Source organism: Thunnus thynnus, chromosome 17 (genome assembly GCF_963924715.1).
Source record: "Thunnus thynnus chromosome 17, fThuThy2.1, whole genome shotgun sequence".
Classification (NCBI taxonomy): Eukaryota; Metazoa; Chordata; class Actinopteri; order Scombriformes; family Scombridae; genus Thunnus; species Thunnus thynnus.
Window position 1 is genome coordinate 26,520,080 of NC_089533.1, and position 14,498 is coordinate 26,534,577.

General features: G+C 38.2%; 1 protein-coding gene and 1 pseudogene across 1 annotated transcript; both read left to right on the forward strand.

Annotated features, from left to right (window-relative positions):
• The first annotated feature begins 33 nt into the window (after positions 1-33).
• Positions 34-4,673, forward strand: LOC137200805 (tryptase-2-like). The gene is made up of 5 exons (XM_067615447.1): positions 34-176; positions 1,593-1,770; positions 3,197-3,471; positions 4,017-4,156; positions 4,354-4,673. Exons 1-5 carry the CDS (start codon positions 125-127, stop codon positions 4,531-4,533), a joined length of 825 nt encoding a protein of 274 aa, XP_067471548.1. The 5' UTR covers positions 34-124; the 3' UTR covers positions 4,534-4,673.
• A 5,163-nt stretch (positions 4,674-9,836) lies between these two features.
• Positions 9,837-14,258, forward strand: LOC137200804 (brain-specific serine protease 4-like; annotated as a pseudogene).
• The last annotated feature ends 240 nt before the right edge of the window (positions 14,259-14,498 follow it).

Sequence of the window (14,498 nt, forward strand, 5' to 3'; positions counted from 1 at the left end):
GTAAATGTACTTTCACACCTCTGGTTTGAGAGGAAAGGGAAGGCGATTAGTGTTGATTAGAAGCTGATTTTATCTCCAGCTGTGTGTATAAAGGTTAGGGCCACTGCCTCACTCCATCACAGCCATGGCTTTCTGCAAACTACTGACTGTGCTGGTCCTGATCCACAACACTGGAGGTGAGAAAGACATTCAGTGTACATTTTGACCAATGTGTTAATTCTTATTTGGATTCAATTAAGTTGGCAGTGGAGGCCAAATATTAAACGTTCTTATTAGAGTTCATCTAAAAATGTGTAGTTTGTATGTCTCTATCGTAGCATCCTGAGGTAGGCATGTAGGGAATCCTCCCAGCGTGCACCAGGGCCACAGACTCATGGACATAGTTTGATTTTATGTGTTCATGGTGCTGTTTCTTTACTGGTGTCATTGTGTTTTCCATAATTTCATTGTTGTCATATAATTAGTTATTAAGTTATAATGATTGTTGACATGCTTCCCGATATGAGTGTTTGTAGTCAAATGCTTTTATTATAAGAAGGGACTGGTTAAAAAACCTAAGAGCTGATGGTTAAAAACTCTGGCTCCTCCTGCCAAAATGTCACAACACAATATTGCACTCTTTAATAATGAGGGAATGATCTATTACAGTTTTTAAAATGTTCATCCCAACTCTGCTGAAATGGTGCCTTTACTTATAAACACCTGTTCCAGTTAGAATTTAAACTGCATTGTGTTGATTTAATTAGAAAGGATTTAGTGTGAGTTGTGAATCTATTTTTAAGTTGAGTCAAGGTTAACGTTTTCCTTGTCATCTAAAGAACATTATTCTAATATCACCAGAAGGACTGATGAGTCATTTAATGGAGTTTCAACTTCAACATACCTACTCTTATTAGTAAAATATAATTTGCTACCTTAATAAACTGACAAACCTTTTTACAAGTCATAATGTGGTAGTAATGCTGAGTTCAATTTAGAGTTTAATTAACTTTATTGCCATTACAACAAACATTAGGAACTCACCTTGATAAACTCATAGAGCTCCACAGCCAGGACAATATTCAACACAGCATATGAATAAAATCGTATTAAAATACACAAAGTACCATTAAATCCTGAAAACTAAGCTGCAACAAGAATACACCTTAAAGACCAATAAGTGACCAGTAATTTTAGATGCAATATTAACTATTTTCTTTAATACATTTGTTTCAGCGGCAGAAAGACGACCAAACTAAACTGTGATGAAGAAAATGAGTTACTTCACAGAACTGTGTTAAAGTGGACCATAGTTTCTCTTGAAACACCAAATAAAGAAATAAAAAAATCTTAAGAGCCAACTACGAAAAACATGGTATCAATATCTGGAGTCTTCTCTGGCAAAACAACATACCTGGACATTTTAGGTTGATCTGTGCAAACTATTTACACAGCATCTCTTCCTGTAGTGACCAGACTGTAGATTCAACCAAAGACAATGTCTGATTTGTCAAATATGTCAAATACTTTCAACTTTATACTTAATGTAACCATCTCAATACTTCTACCTCAACATAACTTTTAGAAAGTTTCATCATTGCATCTTTCTAAAGGTTTGCTTGGGGCTGAGGTGAAGAGCTCCATCGTTGGGGGGAAGGATGCTGTAAAGGACAGATGGCCGTGGATGGTTCACATAAACATCACAGCATCTGATGGCCACGATAAGTGGCGCTGCGGCGGCTCCATCGCCAGCGATCAGTGGGTGCTGACTGCTGCAAGCTGCTGGGATGAGTAAGTGTGTAACTGTCTTTTTTTCACAGGACACTAATCATCTGCATAACACTGATTGCTTGTATCACCACTGCGCTGGCTTTTACCCCGGAGACTTATGGTAGAAAGAAATACTGGCAAACTGATTACTGTTGAAAAGTTAAAAGTTACTGAATTGATTCAAAACTTCAATTGCTTTCTTTGAAAACATTAATAATTATACTGAAATCAATAACTATCAATATACATTTGAACATTTTAATACAATTCATGTAACAACAAACCTCAATGAAAGTGTGACTGCTGTTACTTTAACCCATGAAAACTGGTTAACCAGTAAATAAATCTTTGAACACTAAAATATTATAAATAATTTGTCATAAAATACAATGGGTAACTGAGGCTAAAGTTAAAATAGTTGTGGACATAGATTCTGAAAACTAATAAATATGGTACAAAATTTGACATCCTTGATCTGATCTGAACTACAGCAAAATCTACATTACAGCACAACAGCTTTAACATCTTGATCCAGCTCATTATCCTTATCTGTTAGTATTGCAATAATACTGCATAAAATATGCTAACACCTTAAGCAGGGCTCAAAATACAAATCCCCAGAAAAATAAAGATGATTAAGATACAAGGCCGTAGCTGGCCAATTTGTATTTGTTTAAACTTTAAAATAACTGAGGTTTTGGCCACTTCGAGCAGCAAGCTGTAAACACACCTCTGACAGTGTTTAAAGTTGGTTATTCACACATCCAACAGACACACAGAAATATTAACATTCATTTGGAGTTGTGTTTCTTGTGACTTTACCAATGTAAAAGCAATATTCACTCTCTTTAAGTTGTGAATTTTGTCTTTAACAACTCCTGTGAAAAATATGCTGCAGCTGAATATTACACAGTGAGAACTGTGAGAGTGAAACAAAACAGTTAAGTTGTAAACTGGAGAATCAAATCAATGAGCTCCGTCGAGTTGAAGGGAACTGCAGAGTCGGATGATCATTTTCTGTGAGTTCATCACTATGAGTAATCCATTTCACATTACCTGTAGCTGTTTGATCCATAGTCAATATGAATATATTGAGCCTGGTATCAGAACAACCCACCAAAGTGTGATGTTGTATTATAAAAATATCAGTACAATTCATTTGGCCTTACACTTTGCCTGAACACACGCCAACCAGACTCTATGAATTTCTGTCACACCCACAATGATGATGTCACACAAATATAAGTGACTAATAGATATATAATCATTATTGGTTTCATCCAGTCAAATGGAAAAACAAGGCAATGCTTAAATGCCCCACTTTTGCAGAACCCACCTACATACTGCAATACAAGTGTGTTGTGTGTGTTAAGGTATATGTACATAATGAAGGGTCATCAAAAAATGCTGAAAAACTAACACAGTATATGTGTGTTTGTGTTGCCAGCCAGCGTAATCCTGACTTGCGTCGATCACTGGTTTTTGTTGGCTCATACAAGCTGCATGAGGCGGCTACACGTTATGTGGGTATAAATGATGTCTACAAACACCCTCAGTACCGATCCTTTGGCGGAGGCTATCAGAACAACATCGCCCTGGTCTGGTTGAAGAAAAAGTTGACTAAAGGACAGGGTGGACGGGTGACTCTGCCCAAGGCCAACGTCAACCTTCATGCATCATCTGACTGTTGGATCGCTGGCTGGGGCAACATTAAGAATGATGGTAAGTTCTGCACATCAAGTAGGTGACCAAAACTGTTTTTGTACAGATTCAACACATGAGATATAATGTGTTAGTTTGTTCTTCTCAGAATTTAGGGCTCCAAAGGTGTTTTCACTTATTTGGCCTGATTAGGTTTCTCTCAGGACTGTAGGTGTGTACAGACTGAGTTTAGTTGTTATCTTTATTCTATATATATTTTTTAAATTATTGTAATCTCCCTCTCTCTCCTGTTAGTTTTGTTGCACTTATTTGGAAGGGAAAATTGAACATATTGAGTTTTAATGTGTCATGTCAGTGACAGCAGAGCTCAGCCCAAACAACCCTGAGCAGCTAGTGCAGCTGTGTGGGCTCCTTATTGGCAAAATGGCTGGTTAATATGGACCATGGACCCTACTATGATATGACCCTACCCACTATGAATGATATGATCTCCTCTCTCAAGGCTTAGTTTACCACAGACAGAAAAACATTGAAACATCAAGCCACAAATACCTCGGTCACTAAACTACATCATTATATCACTTATTCTATATGTGTCCATGCAGCTCCACTGCCGTCTCCAGAAACCCTTCAGGAGCTGAAGATCCCCATCGTCTCTGATAAGGATTGTAAGGCAACGTATCCTTGGCTGACTTCTAAAGAGCTGTGTGCAGGGGACAAGGCAAGAGACAAGGACACCTGCACGGTGAGTTTTACTATTTAAGTCCATTGAGTTATATAATATAAGTTCAATTCTCAACATAAAATCAATCTTAGATGCTGAATGTGGGCAGCTGGGAGTAAATCTGACATGACAGTAATTGATGTTTTTACATAGAGGTAAACTACACACTGAATCAAGCACTTACACAATGAACATCATGTTTTTTTTGTGTTCTTCAGGGGGATGAAGGCGGCCCGCTGGCGTGTAGTGTTGGTGGTCGCTTTGTGCAGGCGGGCATTGTGAGTTATGAGAGCTGTAAACGCAGTGAGGGCCCTGGCCTCTACACCAGAGTGTCTGAGTATCTGGACTTCATCAACAGTTACATCCACCGCGGCGAGGAAGCTTCAGCTGAGGTCTAAAGTCGACTCACCAGACAACCCGCCTTACTCTTTCTAGTTTTTCTTGGATTGTTCTGTCAGTCCATGCAGTCATTTACACTGGATGACATGTACTCTGCTTTCCTCAACTAAATTCTTTGCATTAAAGCTTTTAAGCATCATTTTCAGTGTCTCTATGTGTTTTGGAGAATTTCTGTTCAAACCCTTGTGGAGTAAGTTCAGCACAGTCAGATGGCACACTGTATTTCATTCTAGCAACAAACACAGTCCACATGCTTTGGGCATATTCACAAAAACAGACATTTTTATCTACACACAGTATACACCCCTCCACTCCTGAACTAACACACTAACCCTTCCTCTCACACATGTATCCTCAACTACATGTTTCTTTTACTTCATATGTCTTGCAGAATTCATCTCAAGATGAGATGCCACATTTTATGCATTTTTCAGATATTTTCAGAACAGCTGGATGCATTTCCCTGAAATTAACGCACTTTCAATACATGTGAGAAAAGTGTTCTCTTGTGTAGCTCTGAAATTAATCAACTTTTTCTTAGTGACATTTTTTAAAATCTGATTTGTTGGCCTTGCTGGCAGCTTGACTCAAGCAATGGACGGCTGATCAGTCAGTCCACCACTACAGACTAAAATATCTCAATAATTATAAGATAGATTGGACATTCATGAATCAGTATGAGTTTAGTGATCTCTCATCTAGTGTCAATGATAATATAACGTTTTGTTATCAGTGAAATCTACAAACAACAATTGAATGTTTGACAAAATCATCTTCACTCAAGGTTACCTTACCGGGATTTCTAAAGCTTTTACCTGCAGCTCATGGTCTTCCACAGCAAATGGAGTTTGTGCAGTTGTCATGGAGATGACATGACAACAGTTCAAAATCCATTTGCTCAGTGGCCCTGAAGGCAACACACAGAAAATTGCTCCAAAGTACTAATAGTGGTCAAGAACTCCACAGGGTTCTTTTAAAGCAGCTATAATGTATGAAATGACAGTGTGTGATGTGAGAAGTGTCACTAGTAGTGATGAACCTACAGAGAATTATCAGCGACTCTGCAGCTCCCCTCAGCTTTACACAGCTTTATATTGAGTTTCAGACTCCCAGTTGGTTTCTCTGTCTCTGGGCAAAATATATTGAAGCTGCCATGTGTTCTGTAGATCAGCTATATGCTTAAAGGGAGCAAGTTACTTACACAGAGTGTCTATACTGACATTATACTGATGCTGGTCTGTCTGGAAGAGAGTGATGCATCTCTATTGACTGTCGTTTCACAGTCAGCACTTCTTTCACTTTATGTCTAATACTGGCTTACACTGCCATTTGTCCCTTTATTTATTCTACACTTCAGATGTAGATGTGATAATTAATCTTTAATTGAGTTGAAAAACATGTGTAAAGGAGAACCCAGCTTCAGTCAGTGCTTTTATAAAACAGAAACTTGCCAAAAGCCAGTCCATTTGCACCAACGACCTGTAAATAACAGATAGACAAGAGCATATGCAACTCATCTAAAAGTAACGTTTGTGTTTGTTTTTACAGGAGACACTCTAGCTGGGAATTTAATTCATACAATGAGTGCGGTGTCTTGTGATATTAAAAAGAGAAGATCTTTTTCTAAACGATCTGTGCCTTTCTGGTCATTTTAAACCCATATTTAACATTTATAAGCAGGATACAAACACTTAATTCACAATAATGGTTTGACAGAATAATGATAGCTTGTTTCATGTATTCATGAGTTTTGAACACATTTTCAAACTATTTTAAAGTGTGAATGATTATTTATTAACATTTAATAAATAATAGTTCATGTGTGTACAGTCACAGTATACTGTTATCAAGCTTTCACTAACTGTTTATACATCAGTTACAGTCACTCTCACTCCATTTTCCCCTTCCCCTCATAGGTCACCCTCACTGCTGAATTATACATATAAGACTCATAATTATTGTAAAATGAATGATAATAACACCAAACTTCATACAAAGTTTGTATAAATGTACTGTATGTATATAGACCTTTCTGCTGTATCCTTCAAAAATGAGCTCCATTTAACGTGACACCCATCCCCCCACTTTCTTCCCTCCCTCTCCCTCTCAGCTGGAGAGAAGGATTTCAGAGCAGTCTTCTAGTGGAAATATCTTCATAAATCCCATGACTTTGGCCAAATCTCACATTAAAAATCACATTCATATAGGAATTTTCGTCGTGAATCCAGTCATACGGGTTTGAAAGTGGTCTGACTTATAGTTTAGATGTCAGACGCCTCAGTTTGGCACAAAGTTCATGCTCAGAGATTGCCTCCCCATTGGTTTACATTGTAAGGTGCGATGTGGCACTTCAACTTTCGGGGCTTATAATATCTAAACTGGTCGAGTTATTACAAAGTTTTTGATAACTTGTTCAGCACAGTGTGATAAGTCATGTATTAAAGTTTGAAGCCGATACCATAACGCCCTAGGAGGAGATAGCGTTTCTTGGGGGTCCAAAATTGGCACAAAGTCGTACTTTGATGGGCATATTGCGGACTTCCTGTTGGATTTAGGGAAGGGTGTCAGCATATGATTTGTAGGTCTTGATGAGACGAATAATTGAGTTTTGGTTCGATCTCTCTACGACATTCCTACAGGCCGTGGCTGCCATATTAGATACATAGGTGGCGCTATAGGACTCATTTTGGCACTTTGGGGGATAATTTTCACATTTTATCAAATTTTTCACCAGACCTGATGTGCGTACCACATTTGGAGAGTTTTTCAACATGTGTAGGGGGTCAAATTTAGGTTTGAAACGGCGAGATAAGAGAGAAAGAAAGAAAGAAAGAACCACAACAGATACAAGAGGGTCTTCGCTCCTTTGGGGCTCAGGCCCTAATAAAATGACCGTCATGACCGCTGCCGTCAGTCACATGATGACCTTTCACCTGAGGTCATCCGTGACGTACCCTAACAGGCGTAACTGAGTTGCTGCGGCAACCAGGGACGCTGCAGACAGACGCTCAGCGGGAGAATTTCATTTCGCTCTAAAAAGGGAGAACTTCAGCTGCCGGTAAGCGGGGTTTTGCAGCGGTGTTATGTGCGCGTTGTTTGGTGTATTTACAAGACGAAGTGAAGTGAACGTGCACGTTTGTTGTACAGCCTGTTCAGTTAGCCACCAGCTCACCACAGTGTGCTGCTTGAGTGGAAAAAGTATGGGTGCTTTTCATTACGCTATGTATGTAATGTGTGTATTGATTGGTCAGCTGATCTGACGGGACAGTAAACAGTCGGCTGTTGTCGTCATACAGCAGATCAGCAAAACTACCTGTGGGACAGGAATGAAAGTACCAACAGCAGCTGATCATATTTATTCATAAAATGAAAATTACTGAATCATGAATCAATCACAAAAAACACTCTCAAAACTTGTGACTTTCTTTTCTTTTCTCCATAAGCCAAAAGGCTTCTCCTTTCTTCTTCTCCGTTTCAGTGTGTCTCCTACAAAATCATCACGTCAGATTTTCACAAACTAAATAAGCAACGTTTTATTCAGACATATTCTGCAGGCTACAGCTGTTTTTATTGTTCCTTTATATCGGTTCTGTTCGTTCAGTAATTAACGGGTTTAAATCGTCTATTTGTGTCTCATTCTGTGACAGCCAGACGATGCTATAGATCTATAATCAAATGATACAAATTGGAGCAGTTATCAGGTGTTTTCCTTCCAGCTATCACTATGTATACATTATTAAGTAACAGTGTAAAGTATTAGGCTAATTAATTGTATGAATAGATTTTCGATTCAAACTTTAGAGTTTAAACTGTTACTTAATAAGTTCTACATATTTAAAGCTGACTTCTACATACACCGTCTCCTCAAAATGACACTAGAGTGAGCGAGGACGTCCTGTTTGGTGAATTAAATTCTTCCATCCTCGCGAAGACATAGAAGTGAGGGAAACGACATGTTAGCGTAATGAAAAGCATCCTATGACGGCAGCAACCTCCCCAGCAACCCCCTCAACAGCAACTGTACTCTGTACCCCATCAGGTAAAACATGTGTGCCTTAGGTCATACTGGTGATACTCAACATACTATGAAGTGATGGTTATGAGGTACAAATGTATCACTGTGGTTTTTAGTACCTTGGCTGATCTGCATAGCAGCTACAGTTCACATGGCTGTAAGAAGAGGTGGAGGTTATTAAAAAGAAGAGATAAATAAAAATACTGACAGAGAGCTCTGTTTAGTGTACAGTTTGATGTGTCATCATATTCAGTTTATGAATGTTTCTGCCCTTGTTTTTGTTTTGAAATTGTGTAAACTTTTTTGTGAGAGATGTGCACAGATAAGTGAATGTTTGGATTGCTACGTGTGTAGTCATCTTGGCGTTTATTATTGCTGTTATAATGACAAATATCATTTTCATGTTGGAGTAACATCATCAGGAACGTTTGAGATGCTATTTGATAGTTGAGATGAGACAGCTGAGTGTGATTTTTGCGCTGCTGAATAAGACTGTTGTGACTTTAAATTGAAAAGAACAAGGTACTGCCAACAGAACACACACACAGACAATAGAGAGAGAATCATGGTCCCCCTCCGATATCATCAGGTGGGGACAATGATATACTATGATGCGATTTGTTGTAAGACTCCATGTTGTATTCTGTTTGAATAAGGGTTGCTATAATTCAACATGTTATGTTGTAAGTAATATCGGTGTATGGTGTTTAAAAGTCTTGTTCCATCTGCCCCTTTTTAACTTTGAGTACCTGCCCCTCTAAAGGTATCTGCACGGCCCTGATAGTGTGTTATAAATGATTTATTGAGTGTTTATATAATGTTCATTACTCTCAAATAGGGAAGGTTGAAATAAAGGGTTATGCAACAATATATTGGTGACTAAAAACAGTCTGAGCAGCAGATAGACTAATTCCAACAATAAAATTAGAGAAACACTATGATAACAAAATAATTTTGAATTTCTTGTACTATTATTGGGATCAGGACAGGCAGGAGAGCCAGAATATCCTTCATAATATCAATTTACTGTAAAAAGCTGCTTTTAAATGAATGAAATAGAGAATTCAGCTGTTCCTTTTGACCAAAATACTCTAGTTTAAACATTCAGTGAGTTATGTTTAAAGAGCAAATGTTCTGAATCTATAACCTTGTTAAATAAAATGCTACAAGTTTGAGATGAATATAAAATATATTAAAAGCACAATTGAGTAAATGTATTTTTCCACCTCTGGTTTGAGAGGAAAGGGAAGGCGATTAGTGTTGATTAGAAGCTGATTTTATCTCCAGCTGTGTGTATAAAGCTTAGGGCCACTGCCTCACTCCATCACAGCCATGGCTTTCTGCAAACTACTGACTGTGCTGGTCCTGATCCACAACACTGGAGGTGAGAAAGACATTCAGTGTACATTTTGACCAATGTGTTAATTCTTATTTGGATTCAATTAAGTTGGCAGTGGAGGCCAAATATTAAACGTTCTTATTAGAGTTCATCTAAAAATGTGTAGTTTGTATGTCTCTATCGTAGCATCCTGAGGTAGGCATGTAGGGAATCCTCCCAGCATGCACCAGGGCCACAGACTCATGGACATAGTTTGATTTTATGTGTTCATGGTGCTGTTTCTTTACTGGTGTCATTGTGTTTTCCATAATTTCATTGTTGTCATATAATTAGTTATTAAGTTATAATGATTGTTGACATGCTTCCCGATGTGAGTGTTTGTAGTCAAATGCTTTTATTATAAGAAGGGACTGGTTAAAAAACCTAAGAGCTGATGGTTAAAAACTCTGGCTCCTCCTGCTAAAATGTCACAACACAATATTGCACTCTTTAATAATGAGGGAATGATCTATTACAGTTTTTAAAATGTTCATCCCAACTCTGCTGAAATGGTGTCTTTACTTTAAAACACCTGTTTCAGTTAGAATTTAAACTGCATTGTGTTGATTTAATTAGAAAGGATTTAGTGTGAGTTGTGAATCTATTTTTAAGTTGAGTCAAGGTTAACGTTTTCCTTGTCATCTAAAGAACATTATTCTGATATCACCAGAAGGACTGATGAGTCATTTAATGGAGTTTCAACTTCAACATACCTACTCTTATTAGTAAAATATCATTTGCTACCTTAATAAACTGACAAACCTTTTTACAAATCATAATGTGGTAGTTAAGCTGAGTTCAATTGAGAGTTTAATTAACTTTATTGCCATTACAACAAACATTAGGAACTCACCTTGATAAACTCATAGAGCTCCACAGCCAGGACAATATTCAACACAGCATATGAATAAAATCGTATTAAAATACACAAAGTACCATTAAATCCTGAAAACTAAGCTGCAACAAGAATACACCTTAAAGACCAATAAGTGACCAGTAATTTTAGATGCAATCTTAACTATTTTCTTTAATACATTTGTTTCAGCGGCAGAAAGACGACCAAACTAAACTGTGATGAAGAAAATGAGTTACTTTACAGAACTGTGTTAAAGTGGACCATAGTTTCTCTTGAAACACCAAATAAAGAAATAAAAAAATCTTAAGAGCCAACTAAGAAAACATGGTATCAATATCTGGAGTCTTCTCCAGATACAAATTTATACTTAATGTAACCATCTCAATACTTCTACCTCAACAAAACTCTTAGAAAGTTTCATCATTGCATCTTTCTAAAGGTTTGCTTGGGGCTGAGGTGAAGAGCTCCATCGTTGGGAAGAAGGATGCTGTAAAGGACAGATGGCCGTGGATGGTTCACATAAACATCACAGCATCTGAGGGCACTGATAACTGGCGCTGCGGCGGCTCCATCCTCAGCGATCAGTGGGTGCTGACTGCTGCAAGCTGCTGGGATGAGTAAGTGTGTAACTGTCTTTTTTTCACAGGACACTAATCATCTGCATAACACTGACTGCTTGTATCACCACTGCGCTGGCTTTTACCCCGGAGACTTATGGTAGAAAGAAATACTGGCAAACTGATTACTGTTGAAAAGTTAAAAGTTACTGAATTGATTCAAAACTTCAATTGCTTTCTTTGAAAACATTAATAATTATACTGAAATCAATAACTATCAATATACATTTGAACATTTTAATACAATTCATGTAACAACAAACCTCAATGAAAGTGTGACTGCTGTTACTTTAACCCATGAAAACTGGTTAACCAGTGAATAAATCTTTGAACACTAAAATATTATAAATAATTTGTCATAAAGTACAATGGGTAACTGAGGCTAAAGTTAAAATAGTTGTGGACATAGATTCTGAAAACTAATAAATATTTTAAAAAATTGACATCCTTGATCTGATCTGAACTACAGCAAAATCTACATTACAGCACAACAGCTTTAACATCTTGATCCAGCTCATTATCCTTGTCTGTTAGTATTGCAATAATACTGCATAAAATACGCTAACACCTTAAGCAGGGCTCAAAATACAAATCCCCAGAAAAATAAAGATAATTAAGATACAAGGCCGTAGCTGGCCAATTTGTATTTGTTTAAACTTTAAAATAACTGAGGTTTTGGCTACTTCGAGCAGCAAGCTGTAAACACACCTCTGACAGTGTTTAAAGTTGGTTATTCACACATCCAACAGACACACAGAAATATTAACATTCATTTGGAGTTGTGTTTCTTGTGACTTTACAAATGTAAAAGCAATATTCACTCTCTTTAAGTTGTGAATTTTGTCTCTTACAACTCCTGTGAAACATATCTGGCTGCTAAATGCTCCACTATGTTCACCAGCTAGTTGCTAATTAGTCCATTTGCTGTTTGGTGCTGAGCAGGTAGTGTAAAGTGGGTTTTTAGAGCCTTTTCATTGACCACAGCTGTCTGCTGCAGCTGAAAATTACACAGTGAGAACTGTGAGAGTGAAACAAAACAGTTAAGTTGCAAACTGGAGAATCAAATCAATGAGCTCCGTCAAGTTGAAGGGAACTGCAGAGTCGGATGATCATTTTCTGTGAGTTCATCACTATGAGTAATCCATTTCACATTACCTGTAGCTGTTTGATCCATAGTCAATATGAATATATTGAGCCTGGTATCAGAACAACCCACCAAAGTGTGATGTTGTATTATAAAAAATACCAGTACAATTTATTTGGCCTTACACTTTGAACACACGCCAACCAGACTGTATGAATTTCTGTGATGAAATGATGATGTCACACAAATATAAGTGACTAGTAGATATATAATCATTATTGGTTTCATCCAGTCAAATGGAAAAACAAGGCAATGCTTAAATGTCCCACTTTTGCAGAACCCACCTACATAATGGAATACAAGTGTGTTGTGTGTGTTAAGGTATATGTACATAATGAAGGGTCATCAAAAAATGCAGGAAAACTAACACAGTGTATGTGTGTTTGTGTTGCCAGCCAGCGTAAACCTAGCTTGCGTCGATCAATGGTTTTTGTTGGCTCATACAAGCTGCATGAGATGGCTACACGTTACCTGGGTGTAAGAAGTGTCATCAAACACCCACAGTACCGATCCTTTAACGGCGGCTCTGTGAACAACATCGCCCTGGTCGAGCTGACGAAAAAGGTGACTCAAGGACAGGGTGGATGGGTGACTCTGCCCAAGGCCAACGTCAACCTTCATGCATCATCTGACTGTTGGATCGCTGGCTGGGGCAACATTGAGAATGATGGTAAGTTCTGCACATCAAGTAGGTGACCAAAACTGTTTTTGTACAGATTCAACACATGAGATATAATGTGTTAGTTTGTCCTTCTCAGAATTTAGGGCTCCAAAGGTGTTTTCACTTATTTGGCCTGATTAGGTTTCTCTCAGGACTGTAGGTGTGTACAGACTGAGTTTAGTTGTTATCTTTATTCTGGACCATGGACCCTGCTATGATATGACCCTACCCACTATGAATGATATGATCTCCTCTCTCAAGGCTTAGTTTACCACAGACAAAAAAACGTTGAAACATCCAGCCACAAATACCTTGGTCACTAAACTACATCATTATATCACTTATTCTATATGTGTCCATGCAGTTCCACTGCCGTCTCCAGAAACCCTTCAGGAGCTGAAGATCCCCATCGTCTCTGATAAGGATTGTAAGGCAACGTATCCTTGGCTGACTTCTAAAGAGCTGTGTGCAGGGTACATGGCAGGAGGCAAGGACACCTGCACAGTGAGTTTTACTATTTAAGTCCGTTGAGTTATATAATATAAGTTCAATTCTCAACATAAAATCAATCTTAGATGCTGAATGTGGGCAGCTGGGAGTAAATCTGACATGACAGTAACTGATGTTTTTACATAGAGGTAAACTACACACTGAATCAAGCACTTACACAAAGAAGGTCGTGTTTTTTTGTCCTCTTCAGGGGGATGAAGGCGGCCCGCTGGCGTGTTATGTTGGTGGTCACTTTGTGCAGGTGGGCATCATGAGTTATGAGAGTCCTGAAGGCTGTGGTCTCAGTAACCGCCCTGGCCTCTACACCAGAGTGTCTGAGTATCTGGACTTCATCAACGGTTACATCCACCACAGCTAGAAAGCTTCAGCCAAGGTCTAAATTTCCCAGAAGCTGAAGCTGTCCAGTCGACTCACCAGACAACCCGCCTTACTATTTCTAGTTCTTCTCGGATTGTTCTGTCAGTCCATGCAGTCATTTACACTGGATGACATGTACTCTGCTTTCCTCAACTAAATTCTTTGCATTAAAGCTTTTAAGCATCATTTTCAGTGTCTCTATGTGTTTTGGAGAATTTCTGTTCAAACCCTTGTGGAGTAAGTTCAGCACAGTCAGATGGCACACTGTATTACATTCTAGCAACAAACACAGTCCACATGCTTTGGGCATATTCACAAAAACAGACATTTTTATCTACACACAGTATACACCCCTCCACTCCTGAACTAACACACTTAACCCTTCCTCTCACACATGTATCCTCAACTACATGTTTTTTTTACTTC

Excerpts from the sequence above, each read along its gene's own strand:
- LOC137200805 (XM_067615447.1), top strand. The coding sequence starts at position 125 with ATGGCTTTCTGCAAACTACTGACTGTGCTGGTCCTGATCCACAACACT. Across the intron at positions 177-1,592 it reads CCTGATCCACAACACTGGAG|GTTTGCTTGGGGCTGAGGTG; the intron begins GTGAGAAAGACA and ends ATCTTTCTAAAG. Across the intron at positions 4,157-4,353 it reads GAGACAAGGACACCTGCACG|GGGGATGAAGGCGGCCCGCT; the intron begins GTGAGTTTTACT and ends TGTGTTCTTCAG.